General features: G+C 39.6%; 1 protein-coding gene across 1 annotated transcript in view; it reads right to left on the bottom strand.

The window, feature by feature from the left end:
* The window catches only part of LOC121907643 (interleukin-1 receptor type 1-like), a 34,162-nt gene that overhangs the window by 4,447 nt on the left and 5,977 nt on the right, over nucleotides 1-23,738 (bottom strand). The window contains exons 2-8 of the mRNA XM_042427323.1: nucleotides 9,124-9,198; nucleotides 6,609-6,861; nucleotides 5,764-5,956; nucleotides 4,025-4,196; nucleotides 3,608-3,670; nucleotides 2,771-2,906; nucleotides 2,062-2,216 (exon numbers count right to left, since the gene is read on the bottom strand). Of these exons, the coding sequence (XP_042283257.1) occupies nucleotides 2,062-2,216; nucleotides 2,771-2,906; nucleotides 3,608-3,670; nucleotides 4,025-4,196; nucleotides 5,764-5,956; nucleotides 6,609-6,861; nucleotides 9,124-9,196 (1,045 nt within the window). The 5' untranslated portion in view covers nucleotides 9,197-9,198. The remainder of the gene's footprint in view (nucleotides 1-2,061; nucleotides 2,217-2,770; nucleotides 2,907-3,607; nucleotides 3,671-4,024; nucleotides 4,197-5,763; nucleotides 5,957-6,608; nucleotides 6,862-9,123; nucleotides 9,199-23,738) is intronic.

Raw genomic sequence — 23,738 nt, forward strand, 5'->3', positions numbered from 1 at the left:
GCTGTTAACAACCCTTTCTAAAACCGACAATTTGACATTCTCACCTACTTCACCACATTATTGGCCAGTTATGCGGAAGTGAGAAAAGAATAAGGGTTAGGGTTAGGAACGTCTCTCTCAAGCCCTCTTTTTAAAATTGTTTACACAATTATTTCTGTTACTTTTCACGTGAACAATCCAGTGCAACACTATGAATTCCTGCCAGGAGAGAAAGTCTGAAAGTGTGCATAGTTATCCCAGTATTAAAAGAATAGCACATCTCCCCCACCTATATGATGGTCAGCTTTTCACTCCGTCTTTGTTGTGCAAACTAGTTCTGATCAAGCATTCTGTAGTTCCCACAACTCCAACAGAGTGATACGTCTTCTCTCTAGCGGATCACGTCACGCTAATTTCAGGAGTCCTATCCTACCAGTTAAACTTTCATTAATATCATGTAATAATTAAAGCTAATCAGCTCAATAGTTGTGTAGCAGAACATCCAGTATTTGGATCAAGTAATTCAAGTAAAATTTAGTGGGCTCCACCTGTTATTTCACTGTGTCAGATACATATCTAATCAACATTTAGTTGAATATGGTTATCGAATTGGACTCAGTATCAGCTGTTTCTTTTGTAATGATTGTGCACGATCCAGCAGGCATCAAAAGACCTGCAGCTTTGAATGTGGCCACCTAGTCTTTTGTGTCCTAAGTCTTTTTGATGGAAGAAATTTTCTTACAGTAAGAAAAGCACAGGTGTAAATAATAAAATAAATGATGGCTGAATTCAATTTAGTAGCCATTCAGGTGCGTTGTTAATGTTTCTCATAACCCCTTTGCTTTTCCTACTATTACAATTACAAGTCAGCTGTGAAAAAGGCCTTTTAAGTGGGGATGAAAAGTGTTGACCTGCACCCTCTACTGGTTGTCTTTCAGAAATGAAGGTCCACACATACATGGATATTTTTGAAAACGTAGCTTTTTCTGTGTTTTGGCCTGTCGTCTGCATGCAAACTGCATTTTAGGTCACTGAAAACAGACCTGTTCTCCTTCCAGAGTGAGGACATTCAGGAACTCTGTTTCAGTGTTGACATTTAGACAGGGAAAACAGAAATTTTGACTTTGAATGTCGTTATCGTTATCTCCTCTATTTATATGAGGCGACATTTCGTGCAATGGTGGACGTGGCCAAAACAGTGCTGGCTCTAACCTTGTTAACAGGACTTTTTATATGTTTACACATAAACGTTCAGCTACTCTATTGAGGAACAGAGGCATCAGAAAGCACCATTGCAGGTTAGAGTTATATCACCACCTGTTGGTTTGGCATGCTCTTGACAGTGTTTCTGCATTTTAATTTGGACAGAGATTTTTTTTTTAAAAAAACAAGTGCCTGTGTGGACCAGAGTATGAAGGAGGGAAAAACCCTGTTTTCAAAAATATCCATGTGGACTAGGCCTTACATTAATTGACCAGTATTCAAAAATTATTGCAAAAAAAGAAATCTAATTTTTTGGTGGGGGGATATATGCATACAAACACGATGTGAAGTATGATTGCCAGAAAATGTATTGGTAACAATTTTGATAATTGTTTAATTATTTATGTATTTTATTAAGCAAAAATGCAAAAAAATCACTGGTTCCAGCTTCACCGGACAAAACAAACTGACATTGAATAAACCAAATGGTTAATCAATTGATCAAGAAAATAACTGACATATAGTTAAAATAATTAATTATTGGACGCAGCCCTAATCATTATTAAAAGTCGTCTTAAATCAAGTAACATCTCAGCCATGTCTAAATTTCCCAGTGGAACATCAATATCTTTATTTCTCAGGTGGCTGCTACACTATGTGTCTGTAAGGAGATTTTCCCATAGAGAACCATTGTGAAATCCACAGCTGAGACACAATTCAAAATGTCAAAACCAAACAGGGCTGTGCAGAAAGCTAGAGCCCTAGAACAGAGAACCTTTACGGTAAACTGGCTACTAGAAATATCTGACAGCCTTCAGAAATAACAAGAACAAATTAATAAGAGGAATCAGGAGTTTGAGAGGTTTACTCTGTTTTTACCTGCTGGTAACAGAGTAAAATATCCCACAGGATTTCCCCGGTCACTGTATGCTTGACAGGTATAGTTGATGTTGAAATCCTTCTCCGTCAGCTTAGAAGACATCAGCATCCGTTCCAAACACACACCTTTTCTGGGACTGTCCTGACTGCAATTACTGTTAAGGACAGAGAGATGAGAAAAAAGAAAGTTATACAACAAAATGTAGGGCTTCACTGTCTGTGCCTGGATAGAGCAGCTGTCTCTATTCTTTATACTGAATATTCTATTTCTGTCTACTCTTTAGTGCTGGTTTAGTTGTACATGCTTACTTGACCCAGTTCTGATTGATTCCAGTCCGCAATATATTTTGAATGGGATTAAAGCTGCATTAATCAATAATTATATATTAATTTTGACATGAAATGTAGTTCAGTTGATTATGAAAAACTTCACAAGATCTACAGATCTTTTTACTTCGTTAATTTTAAACTCCAATGGAATGATAATGTTGTGCTCTGTCTGCTGGATGTGCAAGCAATAATTTTAGATCTTTTGCTAGTATAATCTGAATATAATTTTGCTAATAACAACTTTGTGACAATATGTTTGGGCCATATGTCAGCTGAGTTTTCCTGCCCCCTCACGCAAACACCATATATCTCTCCCTTACTGTACCTAAAAAGCAGTAGATAAAACAAAACAAATGAAAGGAAAAGTAAGTGTGCTGACCGTATATCTGATGTGTAGAAATGGTCAGAGGGGTCAGTGCTGAAAACGAATTCGTTTCTGACCAACCAAACGATATAAATCGTGGGACACTTCTCACCCGGCACAAACACCAAGCACCTCCGCTCGAAACTGGACCCTAAACACATGCACAAAAAAACATAATAAATAAATAAATAAAACAATTTCTCTTAATCTATCAAATATATAGATATTTAAAAACATAAATATGTAACATTTCCAAATATTTTCCAGACGTATATCTTAAACAGACTATGATGTATGTCAGCTAAGGGCATCGGACCAGTTCAGACCAAAAATGGCACTGTGTGTGTGTGAAAGTATCTTACAGGTACAAGTCTGGTTGGAATAATACATCAATAATTGTAAAAGCTTATCATGAGTCAAAAGACTTCACAGTGGTTTATAATACAAGACAGGATTTTCCAACTCTGATGTAAAACTTTACAACTATAATCATTTTATCCTCTGATTTGATGATAGCGAGGTTAAGAGTAGAATACCACAGTTCACATTGCAAAGTATTGTACCACCTTGAATTTGCCACTTGTACTTAATTGGTACAGTGCATAGTGCATTGTTAGATGACATTGCATTGTGTTGCAGCAAACACTGAGCCAGGTTAAACTTTTTTTTGCAGATGATTTTTTTGCTGAAATCCTTTTCATTGGGACCCCTGTTGTGCCATCAAAGTGGTCCCAAAAGAACTGAAATGAATGAGGGGGCTGCATTTTTGACACAGTGCTGATGTCAATCTCCTCAATACACATGTTAAATTGCAAAACATTTCTCAAAAATATGTTACAGGTAGAGGCTCACCCATCTCTGCCTTGATGATTTCATTGGCTGGTTCCCGCACTTCTGGAACCAAACAATACTCCTCTGAAAAGAAAGACAACATGAAATACATGCGTGGCTCATACATATGGTAACAGAGGTTGAGGTTGTCTAATCATTCAAATGTGCTGTACATGGAACCATATCAAGGAGTTGCTAGGTTGGTGAAAACTCAGTAAGCCCCACTGCCATTTGGTGGCGCTACATTCTAAAGTATTCTCTTGTCAGGCTGCTATGACCTTTGCACTACTCACTAGTGGTTGCTTGTGAATTTGGTGATTTTAAAAATTAAAACATATTAAATATAGTACATGCTGTTGTAATCATTTTATCATGTTCCGGACAAATAGCATGAAGTCCCTCTCTCTCAATCAGTCAATTACTCATCTCAGTACTAACCGTTGACCTTTGCGTCAATGGTCTCTGACACAGATCCTGTGACGCCCCCAAGCGTGAAGGTAAGAATGCAGGTGTAGGAGCCGTTGTGGTGGGGCATCACCCCTTCAATCATCAGTGTGGTCTTGTCCAAGTAGATAATATTGTCCTCCCCATCTACTATGAGGTTACAATCCTGGAAGAGAAAAGGAAATATAAAAGTAAATCATGTTCTATATTATGACGATTTGTAAAAAACAATAACTAACAAAGTCTTTCTATGAGAGACAGTCTTGTTAGTAACCTGGTGAGCAGATTAAAACCTGCCAGATCCCTTTATGCAACAGAGTTTTTCTGTCTGAAAAGGAGCCAAATCCAACCGTAGACTGACTGTTTGATAAATTCAGGATGAGACTTGAGATGTTCCCTCCCATTGACAACTGTCAAGATTTGTTATTTTAATAATCCCCAAATTAATTTGGCTGAAAGAAGAACTAGGTTTTCATCATGAGTAGTGATGACCACCAAGCTGAACAGACAAAGAAAAGACCGTCATCTCTGTAAGGCAAGCCTAAAGGAAGTCATGCAACATAAAAGAAGAGATTACAGTACTTACTACAGTACTACAGTACACCTCCAATGAGTGCTTCAAACTTTTACTGGTAGAGTTGCTCCACAGACAAAACATCACTCCCTTGTTCACTTATTCACATCTCCCTATACTATTGACAATCAATAGTTTACTCAAAAGTGAGCAGCAAATCAAGATTTTGGACTTACTAACCATCATTTTCCATCATCAGATTCACTGACAACTGTAGAGTAGCATAACGTCAATATTCGCCTCTATAAAATGTGGCGTATTACATTGTGGAATTGTTAGCAGAAAGTAGTCCATGTCATGGATGCTGCTTTTTTCTTCGCTTTGTGGCATTATTAAGGGCAAAATATGGTGGATACATTTACACTCTTATACACTCAAATAAAATGTCAGGTGATTATAGTGCACTATATAGTAAATAGGGAGTGATTTCAGAAACAGCTTATATCTGACACTAGACGACACTTTCACCAGAATTTTTAGCATGTTCACATACATGTACCACATCTCAGTTTATATACAGCTGGCCTCAAGGCCAGATTTGACTACTGAACATCATGTTATGAAAATAATACACATCTGAACAGATGACATCGAAATAATGGCAGTAGATGCAAGTAAAATTCATAACAATGTCATGGCCACAGCAGGATTTCCTTGCAGAGAGCAAGTTCATTGTATTTACATAGCCCATAATGGCTTTACAATCTGTATAATGTACAACACCATCTACCCTTAACCCTTGATTCAGATCATGTTCAACTCTACAAACAAACAAAGAACAGGAAAACAGGACCCTGCTTAAACTTCCTTCAGTCTTCTGGAGGATGCACAATTGAAAGTTATAATAATTAAGGTAACTTGAAGCTGTAATTTAATTTAATGACTTTTTCCCACTATATGTGATAACTTTTAATTTGCACCAGTACTGTATCTCACACTTACTGCACATAGTTAAGCATTTAGCTTAAGTGAAGACCCTTCATGATTGGATCTGCTGCGTGGTGTACAGGACAATTACAATTTTGTGTCAATTCCAACCATATTTAAGCCAAACTGACAGCTGTTCCCAGATTGTGTCTGTAAAGACATGACACTAATACTCAATATCTGGTGTAAATTATGTCACTAGTCAATGAGACTTTCTCATACAGTAACTCACTTTGTACCACTTGATAGAGGAAGTGATGTTGTAGCTGTCCAGTTTCTTGATTTCGTCTTTCAGAGGGCAGAACAGATTGCTATTCACTCCATTCGTAAGCGTTTGATCAGCTTTGTGCGGCCTCACACACTTTCCAGCATCTGGCTGATTCACCTCCAGCCTGATGGTCTGCTTGTAGCACCGAGTAGGAGTCCTGTCAAACATAGAGGAGAAAAATTGCTTTTTTTTCTTGCTTTTTTTTTTTTTGTACAGTGAAGAGAATCTGTTCATATTCAAGCAATGGGCAGCTGAATCAGGAGCTTTTCAGGGTTTTCAGGGTTTCAACAAACCCTTGTCAAACCTTTCACTCAATAATGGTATTTAGAACAGCAGATAAATTTAAGGACTTCAGGAAAACTGCACATGGCACAAGCTCTAAAGATCTAATATCTGTGAGTCCATCACTCTGTGGCTCACTACTATTTAGAAAGTTGTTTGTATTTTACCATCAGTTTCCTTTTATCACACCTGAATCTTTTTTTTTTATATTACAAACAGAGAAACTTTAATCTGTCTTCAGGATATAGCGTGATCACTCCTTCACATCTTTTTTAATCTTATGATTTTTTTTTTCCACACCTGAATCTTGAATTAATTATAGCAGTGACAACATGCTCTGCTGCCTGCCACAGTGCCTTTTGTGATACTACCGCTATGAGTCACCAAGCTAAGACATTTTCAGATCCTAAAATGGCTACAATGTCCGGCTCCAGATGTTATTTAGAATAGGTGACACATAAGGGCACAATTTATATTTAACGTTCCAACTTATAATGCTATTTCTATTTGATCTGATGCTACCGTACCTCACTATGGTGATGTATTCCCCGTCGTCATCCTGTGTCACGTTAAACAACCACAGAGTCTCCCCTCGCACCAGGATTTGACCAGGCTGGTTGCTCAGCTCTCTGCCAGTCTTTGACTCATACCAGGTGATGTTATAAGGCACTGAGGTGAAGTTGAAGACATCTGGAGACACCAAGGTGCTATTCAGCATAGCTACCTCCCCGGGAACAGAGAAAACCCTCTCAAACTGGAGCTTGTAGTCGGTACAGTTCTCTGCAACAAAAACACACGAGTGGAGAATGGATTTGTCATTTATTCATCCATTCAGTGTTAATAGAACTCTGAGCAAACTTTTCAAAGTCAAATTTGGGGATTTACCAGGAATAAATAATTGTTTGAAAAGCAAAGCAAGACAATTTAATTTATATTGCACTTTTCAACTCAAAAGAGTGGGATTAAAGAGGTTATGTTTAGGGTGTTTACTTAAGTTTACTATTTATAGTATACTTGCTCTTATGTTTATTTTTACTGTGATAAATAGAGAAATCGGAAAAAACAGATCAGTAATCTAATCTTATACATCTGACTTTGCAGCAAACCTTTCCTCCTAGTTGGATGTTGTTTTCCTGCATTCAACCAGCAGAATTACTGGCCAGAGGACAAGATGCCTGACCTCCAGTATTTTTCCATGCTGCTCTATGTCACTGAGAAGGATTTTTCCAATTCTCTGCCAGCTGAAGCCAATATTACCAGCCAGTTTTGCTTTTTCCTATCATACACCTATGAGAAAACATAAGCTGCAATGAGGATTCATACTGTATACAATATATATATATCTTGTCTTGCTCAGTGACACTTCATTGTTGAAGTAGAATTACTCCGGTTCACTTCACTCACTCTTTGTCCAGCTAGAACAAGTCTGTCCTCCCAAAATATATAAACAAAGAAAACTTAACTGTTAATGTACCATTTTAGCTACAAAATCTTTCTGACCCATTTCGCTGCATCATACATAATTATACTCTGTTGGTTGGTCAGGCTCTAATCCCAATTAAACCACTTTAGCACCAAACACATCTTATCAGGAATGATGTATCTGTTCTCTCAGGATTAGAGCCAACAACCTCCCTTTTGCTTCTTTGGCTGCTGGATTTCTACTTTGTTGAACTCAACCAAACAAACTCAACCACAGCACAATCAAAATAACATCGGTGTTTGAGTAAACTAACTGGCAGCCTCACAGGTTTGTCTGAAATCAGTGACAATCAGAGACATCTGAAGAGCTCACAGCAACCAGACACACTGAAATTACTCACTAAAAACATATGAAATGTAAAAAAAAAAAAAAATCCCCCTCTCACCACCCCCCTGTGGGGGATGGTGGTGGTGGTGTATCTTCCTCAAGCTTGGGTCTTCTACCAGAGGCCTGGGAGTTTAAGGGTCCTGCGCAGCATTTTAGGTGTTCCTAGAACTGTGCTCTTCTGGACAGAGACCTCAGATGTTGTACCTGGAATCTGCTGGAGCTACTCTCCCAGTTTGTGTGTCACAGCCCTCAGTGCTCCGATTACCACTGGCACCACTGTTGCCTTTACTCCCCACATCTTTTCTAGCTCCTCTTTCAGCCCTTGGTATTTTTCAAGCTTCTCGTGTTCCTTCTTCCTGATGTTGCTGTCGCTTGGGATTGCTACGTCTATCGCCACCGCCTTCTGTTATTTGTCAACCAACACGATGTCCGGTTGGTTAGCCATCACCAGCTTGTCAGTCTGGATCTGGAAGTCCCACAGGATCTTGGCTTGTTCATTCTCAACTACCTTAGGAGGTGTCTTCCATTCTGACCTTGGGACTTCCAGCCCATACTCAGTGCAGATGTTCCTGTACACTATGCTAGCCACTTGGTTATGGCGTTCCATGTACGCTGTTCCTGCCTGCAACTTACTCCCTGCTATTATGTGCTGAACTGTCTCAGGAGCATCTTTGCACAGCCTGCACCTGGGGTCCTGTCTGGTGTGGTAGATCCCTGCCTCTATTGATCTTGTACCAAGGGCCTGTTCTTGTGCTGCCATGATTAGTGCTTCTGTGCTGTCTTTTAGTCCAGCCTTTTCCAGCCACTGGTATTTCTTGATATCGGCCACTTCTTCTCTCAGTGGTACATGCCGTGTAGAGGCTTGTCCCTCCATGATGGTTCCTCCTCCTCCTCCTCCTCCTCTGCATCATCGGGTTTCTGCTGTCTGAGGTATTCACTTAGCAGCTCATCTTTGGGGGCCATCTTCCTGATGTATTCCTGGATCTTGGTTGTTTCATCCTGGACAGTGGCTCTGACGCTCACCAGTCCTCAGCCTCCCTCATTCCACTCTTATCTTATATATGTGTATCTTATAAATGTAATGTATATATGATAAAATGTAAAAATGATATTGCAACACTGCAACACTATCTCAGGTCCATGTACATTGTGGCACAGATCTGTTTTAAACAGTCTCAGAGCTCTTATAGTATTCATGTAGCTCTTTGAGAAAACAGTGTGACTCAGCTCACCTTGTAGAAATCCTGAACAGATCCCGTAAAGCCCAAGGAAAAACAGGAGGCTTCCCAGTTTAAAACTGCCCATGGCTGAAAAACAGAGATATAAACAAAAGTTAGCAATGAATGTATACAAGAAGCCAGTGTGAAAATGCTACAGGAGAAAAAGATACAAGAGCCTGAAGTCCTGACAAACAGCTGACTACTTACTGGAAGTTCTGTCAGTGACACTGATAGATCACAAGCTTTAAAACACAAGCCAAACTTTATCTGTCTTAATGTTTCTTAAGTTAAGTATGTCTGATTTTACCTCTCTCTGCTTTTCCCTCCCTCTCTCAGCCTCCCTCTACCTCTCTCCCACTGTCATGGATGACCAACATTCTGGTAATACATTTGTGAAAGATGCTCTGACAAAATGCTGCGTAATATTTTGATACTGGAACAAGGCCCAGCATTCGTTAACGCTGCTCAGCGTCAAGTCAGTTTTCTTGTTCAGCCTTGCCAGTAAATCTGTGAATGAGCACTGCAAATCCTGAGGGAAAGTGGTTTCCTCATTGTCTCCAACTTATACAACTACTATAGATGCTGCAGTACTCCAGACCACAGTCTGTGTCACGCAAGCAGTTTCAAAAATCCCAGTTTTTAAAAACCACAATCTGTGCTTATAATTGATTACATATTTGATAGATTTTTGTGATGATATGAACTATAGTGAACAAATACTATCAACATATATTTTTGAAGTAAAGTTACTGTTGGGCTTCAGTCCAGTCACACTTTTTTTTTTAATTGGATGTGGCTCCAGTATGACGGGAAATACCAATCACATTAACACTGTGGTTTTACCAAACATTTAACCTTTTCTATTGTAGACATTATGTCAGTTTTTCCTAAATCCCTTTTTATTCAACAAAAGAAGAAAAACATCTTAAATGATGTTAAATGATGTCTAAACACAAGCAGCCATACAAGAATATTTCCTTAATTAAAGATTTAAATTGGAAACTGTCTGTTAAAGAATACAGTAAGTAAAGAAAAGTAGAAACCCCCCCTTAACTGTTTAGATGCATTAAAGTAAGCTTAAACATTTTTATATTGTAATAAATATCTTTCTTTTGTTCTCTATGGCTTAATGATAACACTACAGCAAGATCCATTTCATGAAAGCTTTTCAATTACTGCTGTTGATGAATGAATGATGATATAATGATTAACAGGAAGCAACAAATTTTCTTCATTTGTGCCACAGAAACTGAAGAAACAGCTGTTATAAACATTATGATTACACTGTGTATGAGTGTTACTATTTTATCTAGATCATGATAAATTGTTCCTGTCTTGTACTGCAACTCTGCAACATCAGCAGACCTGTCAGCCAAAGTTAAAGGAAGTTCAGCATTATATTTGTAAAGAGGAAGATGTAGAAATTAAAATTCGTTGGAGACAGGGTGAGATATGTCATCTGGGGGTCAGTTGGGCAAGATGGCTCCTGGACAGGAGAATTGGAAACAAATATGACGTTATCTATGAGTCTGTATTTGATAGATTAAGAACTGTAACACCCACTTAAGGTGTATAAAACCCTGTTGTAGATGCTCCTCGAGAAGCCTTTTTCTTTGTAACCTAATCCTGTGTGTTGCATTGTGAAACGCTCCTTCTTGTACAAGAAAATAAATCCTGTTAAATTTGATACTTCGGCTCCAGTCTCTATTGTTTAACGGTCATTAAGAAGACATTTTTTTAACATTTTGGCACCCAACATGAGGCCCCGACAGCTGATCTCCTCAAAAGGCTACGGACCTGAAATAGGCCTTACAAGAACACAACCAAATCCGTTAAATCTAAGTCAGGGACTTAGAAGTTCTGAGTGATACCTAAGTCAGGGACTTAGAAGGGATACCTAGGTCAGGGACCTAGAAGTGATACCTAAGTCAGGAACCTAGAAGTGATACCTAAGTCAGGGACTTAGAAGCTAACGTCTTTGGAACGACAATTGGAAAAACGAATCCCTCAGGCCTGAGTAAACAAAAAGACGTCAAGAGAAGTCAGGGACTTCACAGGATAGTGTTATTTGTCGAGTCTGGGACTCGACAAATAACACTGGGAGTCTGGGACTCCGGTAAAATCATGATTTAGTGTTTGTTTAAATTTATACCTAAATATATAATAAATATATAATCTAATATGTAGAAAGAGAGAGAGAGAGAGAGAGAGAGAGAGAGAGAGAGAGAGAGAGAGAGAGAGATTAAATATACAAGTGTTTTGTTTAAAGGGTTTTATTGAATATGGTTATTAACAGTTTCTCTGTGAAATGAAAACCAGACAAGGGTAACCTCATGGTGTCAACAAATTGTCTGGGGATTGGAAACCTAACAGTGTCAACAAAGGTCTATATATTTCACTGATCGGACCAGTTGCTTGGGTGAACTCCATACAAACTGATTGGCTGTTAAGGGAAAAACAAGGAAATTAAATAGCTTTACCACATTAAGAAAAAAAGAGGGTAGCACATAAAAAAGGGAGAGACCTCTACATTGGGTAACTGTTGTAGCTGTAAAAAAAAACACAAGCAGAGAAATATGGTAGAGACGCCAAACGCATGAAACTACTGCATCCTGATAATATTAAATATCTCAAGATATGGCAAGATTTGTAGGAAAACTAGATGTAGAAGCATGCGAAAAATTAGTGAAAGCAATCTCAGAAAGAACAAAAGGGAATAAGGGGCAGTCACAGAAAGAAGGCCTGTTAAAGGCCAAGTCATGGCTGGCAGAAGCAAAAGCCAGACAAGCTGGCTTTCAGAAAAGAAAGAGAGAAGAGGAAGAAAGGGTCGCTAGACAACAAGAGGGCATCGATAAGATTCTGCATGAGGCCGACAGGATGATGACAGCTATGTGCCATGTGAGTTCCATTCGGATCCTCCGCCTTACCCTGAACCTCAACCACCTCCTCCTCCTCCACCGCCGACTGCTCCACTTCCACCTCCCGCCTTCTCACCCCACAACCCCTTAACGAAGGTTAACATCAACCCTGGAAAGGAGAGACGCTTCCACGAAGGACATGAAGTGGTACAGTATACGGTTACTTACATACTGTACACATGAATGAGAAACTGAGATAGTCCATACAGCATGTAATTAAAAAATGCACTCATGATTGGACTTAGACCAGAAATCAGCCAATTTGTGATCAAACATCTGATTGGCTGGAAAAACGTAGGGTTGCAGAGAACCATTGATTATGCTATTCATGCAGAAGAAATGATTGAAGCAAAGAAAAAGAAAAAGAAAAAGAAGGTTGTAGATACATTCTTCCATGATAATGATGACTGATAAAATTTTCTTCCGAGGAAACAACGGGCCAAAATACTACAGAAGGGGAAGAGGAGGAGGTGGGAGCAGAGAAGCGGATGTGTGCTACAATTGTGGCAAACCTGGACATCATGCAAGAGCCTGCAGAGCTCCAAAGAAGTTGTGGAGAGAGAAAGGAGGGGGATGGGGGGGAGGAAGGAGTGGAGGAGCGGAACCCAGGCAAGGAGGACAGGAAAGAAATCACTATGTGAATACCGACACTCACACACACATTAGTAGATGGGGAGACAGAGGTAGATGAAATCCTATCATTACAAACAGCTGAAATTTTACTATCACAGGAAGGGACTAAACCATGGATAGTATTAAAGGTACAGGGGAAATCAATAACATTCTTATGTGATTCTGGAGCTTGCTGAACAGTTGTGCGATGTAACAAAACAGGGACAGATTTTCCCCTAAAACCAAACGGCGGTTTAAGGGTTAGATCAGGACATGTGACTGTTGAACCATTAACTGAACCTCTAAAAATAAATGATCCCAAAACAAACAAAAACATATATGCCTCAGTGGTAATATCACAAATGTGTCCCGTTAACCTCTTAGGAAGAGATTTGATGACGAAATTAGGGATAGCTGTCGTACCAGATCAAAATGGCTCTGGTACGAAAGCCTGCCGAGTTAACCTAAAAACAACCGACAGTGATGAAGAGGACGACACAGAAACATTTGTGTGCGAAAGACTGACGTTAAATTACTGGTACAGTTTAGATTTAGTTCAAACCAGGCCAGGAAGTATAACTCAGGTGCTAATGAAATTGGTAAAAGACCGCATTCCTGAAATAAAAAATATTGAAGCGCACAAACCCAAAGAGTTACATTGCACAATGTACTCTCGACATCAAAATGGACGAGACAGAGAATACCATGAAAAGTTATTTAAAGAATTCAGCTGAAAAATGACTATCACTGAACTGTTTTGGGACCAAAAAGGAAACTGTGCTTGCGCGATGAGCCTCCGAGAAGCAGAAGCAAAACTATTTCGAATGAAGCCTCACACCGCACATTTCCCGTTTACAAACCCTAGAGATGTAGTGGAGAGATTTAGGTGAGTTTGTTTCTAAAATAGAGAGATCAAACTGTGAGTGGCAGGAGGTGAGAGAGAGAGTGTTATTTGCACCCAAATTAAATGTGTACTGTACCAACCTGAACTGGGTAACACAAGCAGTAAAAGCAGTTCATCTCAGTGGAGAAACCAGCCTAGACTTTACCATTGCCTGATTCAATCTAACTGACGAAGAAGAGTTAGACCTAAACAGTGTACCTCAAAAGTTGTGGTCCAAAGGATCAGCTGATGTAGGACTTATTAAAGGAATACAGCCAGTTAAAATAACGGGGATTGCACCGATAATACAAGATCTACAAAGTGCAGGAGTTATCAGGGAGTGCCCGGATGCAGCATGCAATAGCCCCCTGTTCCCCGGGAAAAAGGCAGCCCCATCAACAGGATGGTACAGGATTTACAGGCAGTAAATAAAGCAGTAATACCACGTGCTCCCCTTGTTCCAGACCCACACACGCTGTTAAACAAACTTAATCCAAAAGCTAAATACTTCACAGTGATAGATTTAACTAATGCATTTTTCTCTGTTCTGCTCCATAAGGAAGATCAATTTTGGTTTGCATTTCAATACAGAGGTAAGAAGAATACATTCACAAGGCTCCCACAAGGATATTGTGAAACCCCGACGATCTTTTCAATGGCAATGTCATCCAACTTAACACAATTCACTCCCACAAGGGGGAGCCAGCTGTTATACGTTGATGATATTTTACTCGCGTCAGAAAATGAACAGGATTGTAAAATTGATACTATTGCGCTATTTGGCAGAACAGGGCCACAAAGTAAGCAAGAACAAATTACAATTATGGAAAAAGCCTGTGAAATATTTAGGTTTTAATATCTCTTTTGAAGGCAAACACCTAGACGAAAATAGGAAAAAAGCAATATTACAAGCATCCAAACCGCAGACAAAAAAACAAATGTACTTCTGTAGAGCGTGGATTGCAAACTATGCTTAAGTAACACACCCACTTCAAATACTTATCTATGACCAACCCATGGCAGCCAATGATATTATCACATGGATGGAAAGAACATTCTTCCAAAGAATTTATTTTGATTTGCAGCGGTATTGACGCGCGGATTAATCCATATGTCAACAGGAGGGATGTATGAACTAATAAACAAATTATATACAACCTATGGATTCCAAAATTATGCAAAAAAAAATTTGTGCATCATGTCTAGTGTGTGGAAAACAGAATGTTCAAGGTAGATTGAGGCCAATGTCAGGCAGGATGCCCAATGCACAATACCCATTTCACACAGTATGCATGGATTTCACTGAATTGAATAAAGGTGAAAATAAAAAATACTGCCTAATAATCATGGACTTTCAGCCCAAAGATGTCTAATCACCTTTTTGTTGGTGGAAACACTACAGTTTTCAGCGGCAGCCTAATTAATTTTCACAACCTGCATCTACAACCTGTAACTGAGATGAGCGGCATAACAAATTAAATATTCATAAAATGTATCTGTACTCTTGTATCTGACTTATTCCAAATACTGAAGGTCAGCTAAAAGTGATAAGCCTGACACCTACAATATATATATGAAATTTCGGGAAATATTTATAAAATGATGCATAAGACATTGAGATTGACAGAATGGCATTTGAATGTCTTGCTCATTATTAAAAGAGTACTCCACCAACTTAACATTACACTCAATTAAGCAGAGATATTATCTTTTTTATTCCATTTGTTCTTCCTTGTCAAAACCATACATTACCCACAATGCAACCCAACTGCTGACAGTTTGTTCAGTGATTTGGGTGTGATAGATGGAATAGAGTAGCTAATGTACCCTGGAGCAGAGAGGAGGTCTGATAAGCTTATGTCTTTCTAATGAAACAAATTTTTAGTCCTCAGCCTCAATTGAAGCAATTTATCAGGTCTCTCTGCAGTAGTAAGTAAGTAAGTAAGTAAGTAAAGTTTATTTATATAGCACCTTTCACAAACACCAGTCACAAAGTGCTTCACAGTCAAAGAAGTAAAATCAAATGCATTAAAATAAATGAAACAAAGACACCAGATAGAAATATACAAGAAATATACAAGGAGAGAGCAGATAAAATAGACAAATTAAGAGATAGAATAGCACAAACTATCCAAATGCCTGTCTGAATAGATGAGTTGTTAGCTGCAGTTTCCAAGGCCCTTAAGCTAGTTGGAAGACTGTTCCAAAGCTTAGGGGCTGCCGACTGGAAAGCATGATCACCCCGGGTCTTAAAATGTGTACAAGGCACACTTAGAAAGCCCTGGGTGGAGGACCTAAGAGCTTGGCTGGTGGTGTAGGGGTGGAGAAGGTCCCTAATGTACTGTGGAGCTTGGCCATGTAGGGCTCTATACGTGAGCACCAAAATTTTAAAATGAATTCTAAAATTTACTGGAAGCCAGTGCAGTGAGGTTAAAATAGGTGTAATATGTGACCATCTGTTGGATCGTGTTAAAAGCCTAGCAGCAGCATTTTGGACAGTTTGTAAGCGGTGTATGGAAGAATTATTAAGACAGGTAAAAAGAGAGTTACAATAGTCCAATTGTGAATAAATAAAAAATTAACATCTTCATTTTTTATTTCTTGATACCACAGACTGGAGTTTGGCTATGTTTCTCAGGTGAAAGAAATATGATCGGGTTAGTGTCTTAACATGCGCTTTAAAACTCATTGATTGGTCAAAAATTACACCAAGATTACGCAAGGAAGGCTGAGAAGATGAGGATAAGGTACCAAGGTTCTGTCTGATCGGTGACTGAAGATTATCATGGCCAAATATCAGGACTTCAGTTTTATCTGCATTTAGCTGCAGAAAATTATTTGCCATCCAATTCCTGATTGCATCTAAACAGCTATTAAGTTCAGTGAGTTTGTGGAGCTCATTAGGTTTAAATGAAAAGAACAACTGGATGTCATCAGCATAGAGATGGTAGGAGATGTTCTTGAAACTGCTGATGATTTGTCCCAGTGGCAACATGTATATGGAGAATAAATGCCAAGAAATGTTGCCGACGACGTGCTGACGTGCTACGGTAAGCGTATTGTATCATTTCCGGTTGCCGACTGTGTATACTGATAGCGTTGTTGCTGCTCTCATCTCAGTTGATTTTCCTATATATATCACATTACTGTGGATTAATATCTGCTGTATATTTAAACTTTACACAAGCACTCTCAGCGCTTTTCTCTTAACGACTTTTCTCGCTAATCGCACAAGTTGTTAGTCACTTTAGCTCTGCAGCTAGCACTAGCAGCTAACTCAAACTAAGCAGTTAGCGATGGCTTCTCTCTCTCCCTCTCGTTCTCCTGCTCTCTCTTGCTCAGTGTGCCAAATGTTCAGTTATTCCTCTGCCTCCTTTAGTGATAGTGATAAGTGTAATAAGTGTAGTCTATTTGCAGCACTGGAGGCAAGGCTTAGTGAATTGGAAGCGCGGCTCCGCACCATGGAAAAACAATCAGCTGCTAATATAGTTAGCCAGCCCCTAGTATCCGGTGCGGGCCGACCTAGCGTAGCTCCCACTCCCCTGGTAGCTCCCGAGCAGCCGGGAAGCCAGGGCGGCTGGGTGACTGTCCGAAGGAAGCATAGCCCTAAGCAGAAGCCCACGGTTCACCACCAACCAGTTCATGTTTCTAACAGGTTCTCCCCACTCAGCGACACACCCGCTGAGAAACAAACTCTGATTATTGGCAGCTCCATAGTCAGAAACGTGAAGTTAGCGACACCAGCAGCTATAGTTAAATGTATTCCTGGGGCCAGAGCGGGCGACATTGAGTCAAATTTAAAACTGCTGGCTAAGAATAAGCGTAAATATGGTACGATTGTCATCCATGTCGGCGGCAACGACTCCCGATTACGCCAATCAGAAGTCACCAAAATTAATGTTGAGTCGGTGTGTACATTTGCAAAAACAATGTCGGACTCCGTAATTTTCTCTGGACCGCTGCCTAATCTGACCAGTGATGACATGTATAGCCGCATGTCACAATTCAACCGCTGGTTGTCGAGGTGGTGTCCAGCAAACGACGTGGGCTTCATAGATAATTGGCAGACTTTCTGGGGAAGACCTGGTCTGATTAGGAGAGACGGCATACATCCCACTTTGGATGGAGCTGCTCTCATATCCAGAAATATGGCCAAGTTTATTAGTAAACCAAAACCATGACAACCCAGAGTTGAGACCAGGAGGCGGAGCTGCAGTCCTACACGCTTCTCTGCGCTTCCATTAGAGCAGTTACCCACCCAAAACCACATAGAGACTGTGTCTGTCCCCCGACCACATAAAGCAATTAAATCCAAAGTAAACAAAAGAAGAGTCATTCATGAAAATCTAGTAAAAATTAAAACCACTACTGCAAAAGTACAACAAAATAAGATAATTAAATGTGGACTCTTGAACATTAGATCTCTTTCATCTAAAGCAGTTTTAGTAAACGATTTAATTTCAGATCATCGTATTGATTTATTTTGTCTCACTGAAACCTGGCTGTGTCATGAAGAATATGTCAGCCTTAATGAATCCACTCCCCCCAGTCATATTAATACTCATATTCCTTGAGACACTGGCCGAGGAGGAGGAGTTGCAGCCATTTTCAACTCAAGCCTAATCATTAACCCTAGACCTAAATTTAATTATAACTCATTCGAAAGCCTTGTTCTTAGTCTCTCTCAGCCAACCTGGAAAACTTTACAGCCAGTTCTATTTGTTATAGTGTATCGTCCTCCTGGCCCGTACTCTGAATTCCTATCTGAATTCTCAGAGTTTTTGTCGTATTTAGTCCTTAGTACAGATAAAGTAATTATAGTAGGTGATTTTAATATTCATGTGGACGTTGATAATGACAGTCTCAGCACTGCATTTCTCTCATTATTAGACTCAATTGGCTTCTCTCAGTGTGTAAATAATCCCACTCACCATCTTAACCACACCCTAGACCTTGTTCTGACTTATGGGATTGAAATTGAACATTTAATAATTTTTCCACAAAATCCTATTTTATCAGATCATTTTTTAATAACTTTTGAATTCCTATTACTGGATTACACACCATTAGATAAAAATGTCCTCACTAGATGTCTCTCTGATAGTGCTGTAGATAAATTTAAGGAAGCAATTCCGTCAATACTGAATTCACTGCCATGTCTCAATACTACAGAGGACTCTTATGTTAACTTTAGTCCCTCCCAAATTGATAATCTTATTGATAGTGCTGCAGGCTCACTAAGACAAACACTCGACTCCATCGCCCCCTTAAAAAAGAAGATAATAAAACGTAAGAGGTTAGCTCCATGGTATAACTCCCAAACCCGCAAATTAAAGCAAACATCGCGAAAATTGGAAAGGATTTGGCGTTCCACCAAAGTAGAAGATTCTCGCTTAGTCTGGCAAGATAGTCTTAAAACATATAGGAAGGCCCTCTGTAATGCCAGAGCCGCCTATTACTCAGCATTAATAGAAGAGAATAAAAACTGCCCTAGGTTCCTTTTCAGCACTTTGGCCAGGCTGACAAAGAGTCATAACTCTACTGATCCATGTATTCCTATAGCTCTCAGTAGTAACGACTTTATGAGCTTCTTTAATGATAAAATTCTAACTATTAGAGACAAAATTAACCATCTCCTGCCCTCAACAGGCACCGTTCTCTCCCCAAACACAGGAACCTTGGTAACGGCAGTAAATCCTGACATAAATCCTGACATATATTTGGACTGTTTTTCTCCAGTAGACTTGTCTGAACTAACTTCAATGATTTGTTCAGCTAAACCATCAACCTGTCTCTTAGATCCCATCCCAACTAGGCTGCTTAAGGAAGCCTTACCCTTAGTGAGCACTTCTTTACTAGATATGATCAATCTGTCTTTAGTAACAGGCTATGTACCACAGTCCTTTAAAGTAGCTGTAATTAAACCTCTTCTTAAGAAGCCTACTCTTGATTCAGGTGTTTTAGCCAATTATAGACCTATATCTAACCTTCCATTTCTATCCAAGATCCTTGAGAAAGCAGTCTCTAATCAGTTATGTGACTTTTTACATAACAATAGTTTATTTGAGGATTTTCAGTCAGGATTTAGAGCGCATCATAGCACAGAAACAGCACTGGTGAAAGTCACAAATGACCTCCTAACTGCATCAGACAAAGGATTTGTCTCTATACTTGTCCTGTTAGATCTTAGTGCTGCATTTGACACAATTGACCATCAAATCCTTTTGCAGAGACTGGAACATTTAATTGGCATTAAAGGAACTGCATTAAGCTGGTTTAAGTCCAATTTATCAGACCGATTTCAGTTTGTACATGTGAATGATGAATCCTCCGTGAAGGCAAAAGTTAGACACGGAGTTCCACAAGGTTCTGTACTTGGACCTATACTATTCACCTTATATATGCTTCCTTTAAGTAGTATTATTAGGAAACACTCCATAAATTTTCATTGTTACGCAGATGATACCCAATTATATTTATCAGTGAAGCCAGATGAACCCAATCAGTTAAACAAACTCCAAACATGCCTTAACGACATAAAGACCTGGATGACCTGCAATTTTCTACTACTAAATTCAGATAAAACTGAAGTTATTGTGCTTGGCCCTAAACACCTTAGAAACACATTATCTAATGATAAAGCTGCTCTGGATGGCATTACCCTGGCCTCCAGCACCACCGTAAGGAATCTGGGAGTTATCTTTGATCAGGATATGTCCTTTAACTCCCACATAAATCAAATTTCAAGGACTGCCTTTTTTCACTTACGTAATATCACAAAAATCAGGCACATCCTGTCCCTTAAAGATGCAGAAAAACTAGTTCACGCATTTGTTACTTCTAGGCTGGATTATTGTAATTCCTTATTATCAGGCTGCCCTAACAAGTCTCTAAAGACTCTCCAGCTGGTCCAGAATGCAGCTGCACGTGTACTGACTAAAACTAGAAAAAGAGACCACATTTCTCCCATTTTAGCTTCACTACATTGGCTTCCTGTAAAATCTAGAATAGAATTTAAAATCCTTCTCCTAACTTACAAAGCCCTTAATGGTCAGGCACCATCATATCTTGAAGAGCTCATAATACCGTATTATCCCACTAGAACACTGCGCTCCCAGTATGCAGGCTTACTGGTGGTCCCTACAGTCTTTAAAAGTAGAATGGGAGGCAGAGCCTTCAGCTATCAGGCTCCTCTTCTATGGAACCATCTACCGGATTCAGTCCGGGGTGCAGACACCCTCTCTATGTTTAAGAGTAGGCTTAAAACTTTCCTTTTTGATAAAGCTTATAGTTAGGGCCGACCAGGCTCGCCTTGGATCAGCCCTTAGTTATGCTGCTATAGGCCTAGACTGCTGGGGGACTTCCCATGATGCACTGAGCTCCTCTCTCCTCCTCCTCCTCTCCATCTGTATGCATTCATGTAACATCAATGCATGTCACTAACTTTGCTTCTTCCCCGGAGTTTTTTTGTGCTTTCTCATCTCACAGAAAAACCTGAGTCCCGGGCCAAACCTTCGCGGTCCTTCACAGTCCTGATGGCATCCTTCCCTGGCTGTTGCTGCTTGTGCTTGTTGTTGTTGTTGTTGTGATTGTTTTTCTTCTGTCCCCCCTCCCCCTTTCCCTCTCTCTTTCTCTCTCTCAACCCAACCGGTCAAAGCAGATGGCCGCCCACCAAGAGCCGGGGTCTGCTTGAGGTTTCTACCCGTTAAAGGGGAGTTTTTCCTTACCGCTGTCGCCAAGTGCTTGCTCATGGGGGAATTGTTGGGTCTCTGTAAATTAAAGAGTACGGTCTTGACCTGCTCTATGTGAAAAGTGCCTTGAGATGACTTCTGTTGTGATATGGCGCTATATAAATAAAGATTGATTGATTGATTGATTGAATGGGTCCCAAGACCGATCCCTGGGGGACACCACATGACAAAGCTGCAGTGTTTGACACAAATTCACCTACAGAGACTGACAAGGATCTATCTGTGAGATATGAGAAGAACCACTCCAATGCAGTCCCAGAAATGCCCTCCAGGTGATTTAGCCTATGGATTAGAATGTGGTGGTTCACAGTATCGAACACTGTGCTAAGGTCCAATAAAACTAAAACAGAACAATCTCCAGCATCTGCAGCCATTAAAATGTCATTTGAGACCTTAAGGAGAGCTGCTTCAGTGGAGTACAGTTTACGGAAACCAGATTGAAAACTATCAAACACCCTGTGCAATTCCAGTGTTTGAACCAGTTGCTTCTCCACAAAATTTTGGAAAAGAAAGGGAGTTTTGAAATGGGCCTGTAGTTCTCTGGCAGGGAGGGGTCCAGGTTTGATTTCTTTAACAGAGGCTGAACAATAGCCTGCTTAAAATAGCCGGGGACACATCCTGATAGAAGAGAGTGGTTTATAATATTGGCTACGCAGGGGCCGATACAGTTAAAAACCTTTAAAAACATAGTGGTTGGTAGGACATCTAGTGGGATCCAGGAGGGTTTCATTTGTCCTAACAAGGCTGCAATATCATCCATGGACACCGGACAAAAGGAGTCCAAGATGGATGGAGTTGAGGAGCCACTAGTAAACGGACTGGACATAGGTGAGATATTTGCCCTAATATTGGCAACCTTGTCTATGAAATATTTATTGCAGTCACTGTTTATGTTTATTCAGTCTATGTACTACCAGTTTTGTGGCTTTCCACAGGCGCTCAGACTTTTGGCATTTGCGCCTGAATGTCCGGATGGTGTCATTGATCCATGGGGATGGGTTTTTGGAGATCTTTCTGAGTTTCCAAGGAGCCAGTTTATCCAATACTGAGGAGCAATGAGTGTTAAATGATTTGACTAACGTATCAACATCTCCATCCTTTAAGGCAATGTTGCTGTCAAACACTGTGCAGAAGTTGACAGCCACAGCCTCATTTGTGATACGGATCCATCTCATATGGCAAGAGGGCTCAGAGTCCAATGTGGAGAAAATGTCAAATAAAATACATTTAGGGTCACTGACATAGAAGTCCTTAGAGCCAAGAGGAAGCTTTCACGGGAAAACAGTAGCAACAAAATGCGTTGAACTGCTGTGGGAAGAGGAAAGTGAAATTATTTTAACCACAAATCTGCAGCATCTCGCTACAGGAAGACCCACAGATGGAAACAAAACTGTGCATTGGTGGTTGAGTAGGCTGCAGTAAATGTGATGTTTTGCATGTGCTGTGGTTTGACTCTCACTGCCAGCTTTTGTTGTTCACAACTTTCCAATCAGCGATTTCTTTGCAGTCAATCAAAGGACAAACGATCCCTAAAGCTTCCTGTCTTGTAAGACATGCAACAATTTTTTCCCACAACACAGCATCTAGTGTGCATGAATATGTTTTTATCAAGAACAAATTATGCATTTTCATTGTATATGTTAAATTCTGAGCCCAAGTTCCCTGATACTTAAGAAATCTTTAGTACATAAGGAAAGTGGGAGAAACCTTGTGAGATGCACCCAACAGGAAGCTGAGGGTGCAATAGCCATAGATACAATACTGAGCTGCATCTAACAATTGTTTCACTGTTGATCATTCTGTCGATTATTTTTTGATCAATCAGTTAGTCGCTTAGTCTATGAAATGTTATGTCAGTGATGTCTGCAAATTACTTGTTCTCGTTGACCAACATGCCAAAACCCAGAGATTTCAAGTCAGATTGAATAAAACAGAGAAAACCATCAACCTCAGTCATTACAGAGGGTGGGACCAGCAAATATCCAGCAATTTTATTGATAAACAACACAATTAATTGATTGATCAAAATATTTGCAGATTATTTTTCTGTTAATTGACTAATCAATTCAGCATTAATGCAATATAACAAGAACAAAAAGAAAGCATTTGAAACAGTTGTGGATATTTTTTTTATCTGTAGGGGTGTATGACAAAGCGGCATTAAAGTGAATCTGAACTTATTAAAAAATGTGTTCAAAAAGTTGTGTGTTGTAGCTTTAAAAGCTGTTGAATAAGTGCTCTTTTGATCAAAAAATGTTTTTTCAAGATACATTAAGATCGATAAAAGAACACCAATCTTTTAGTGCAGTGTCTGGATGTTGTTAAGAAGGATCCAGAGTTTGAGGAGCAGTTTAACAGCATAGTTCAACTCTGCTTCCAGATTCTCTACTTTAAGGATTTGCTGCTTTTTTGGTCTCTTTTGGTCTAAATTGAATATCTTTTTTTAGAGATTTTTTGGAGAGT

This window comes from Thunnus maccoyii, chromosome 11 (genome assembly GCF_910596095.1).
Source record: "Thunnus maccoyii chromosome 11, fThuMac1.1, whole genome shotgun sequence".
Taxonomy (NCBI): domain Eukaryota; kingdom Metazoa; phylum Chordata; class Actinopteri; order Scombriformes; family Scombridae; genus Thunnus; species Thunnus maccoyii.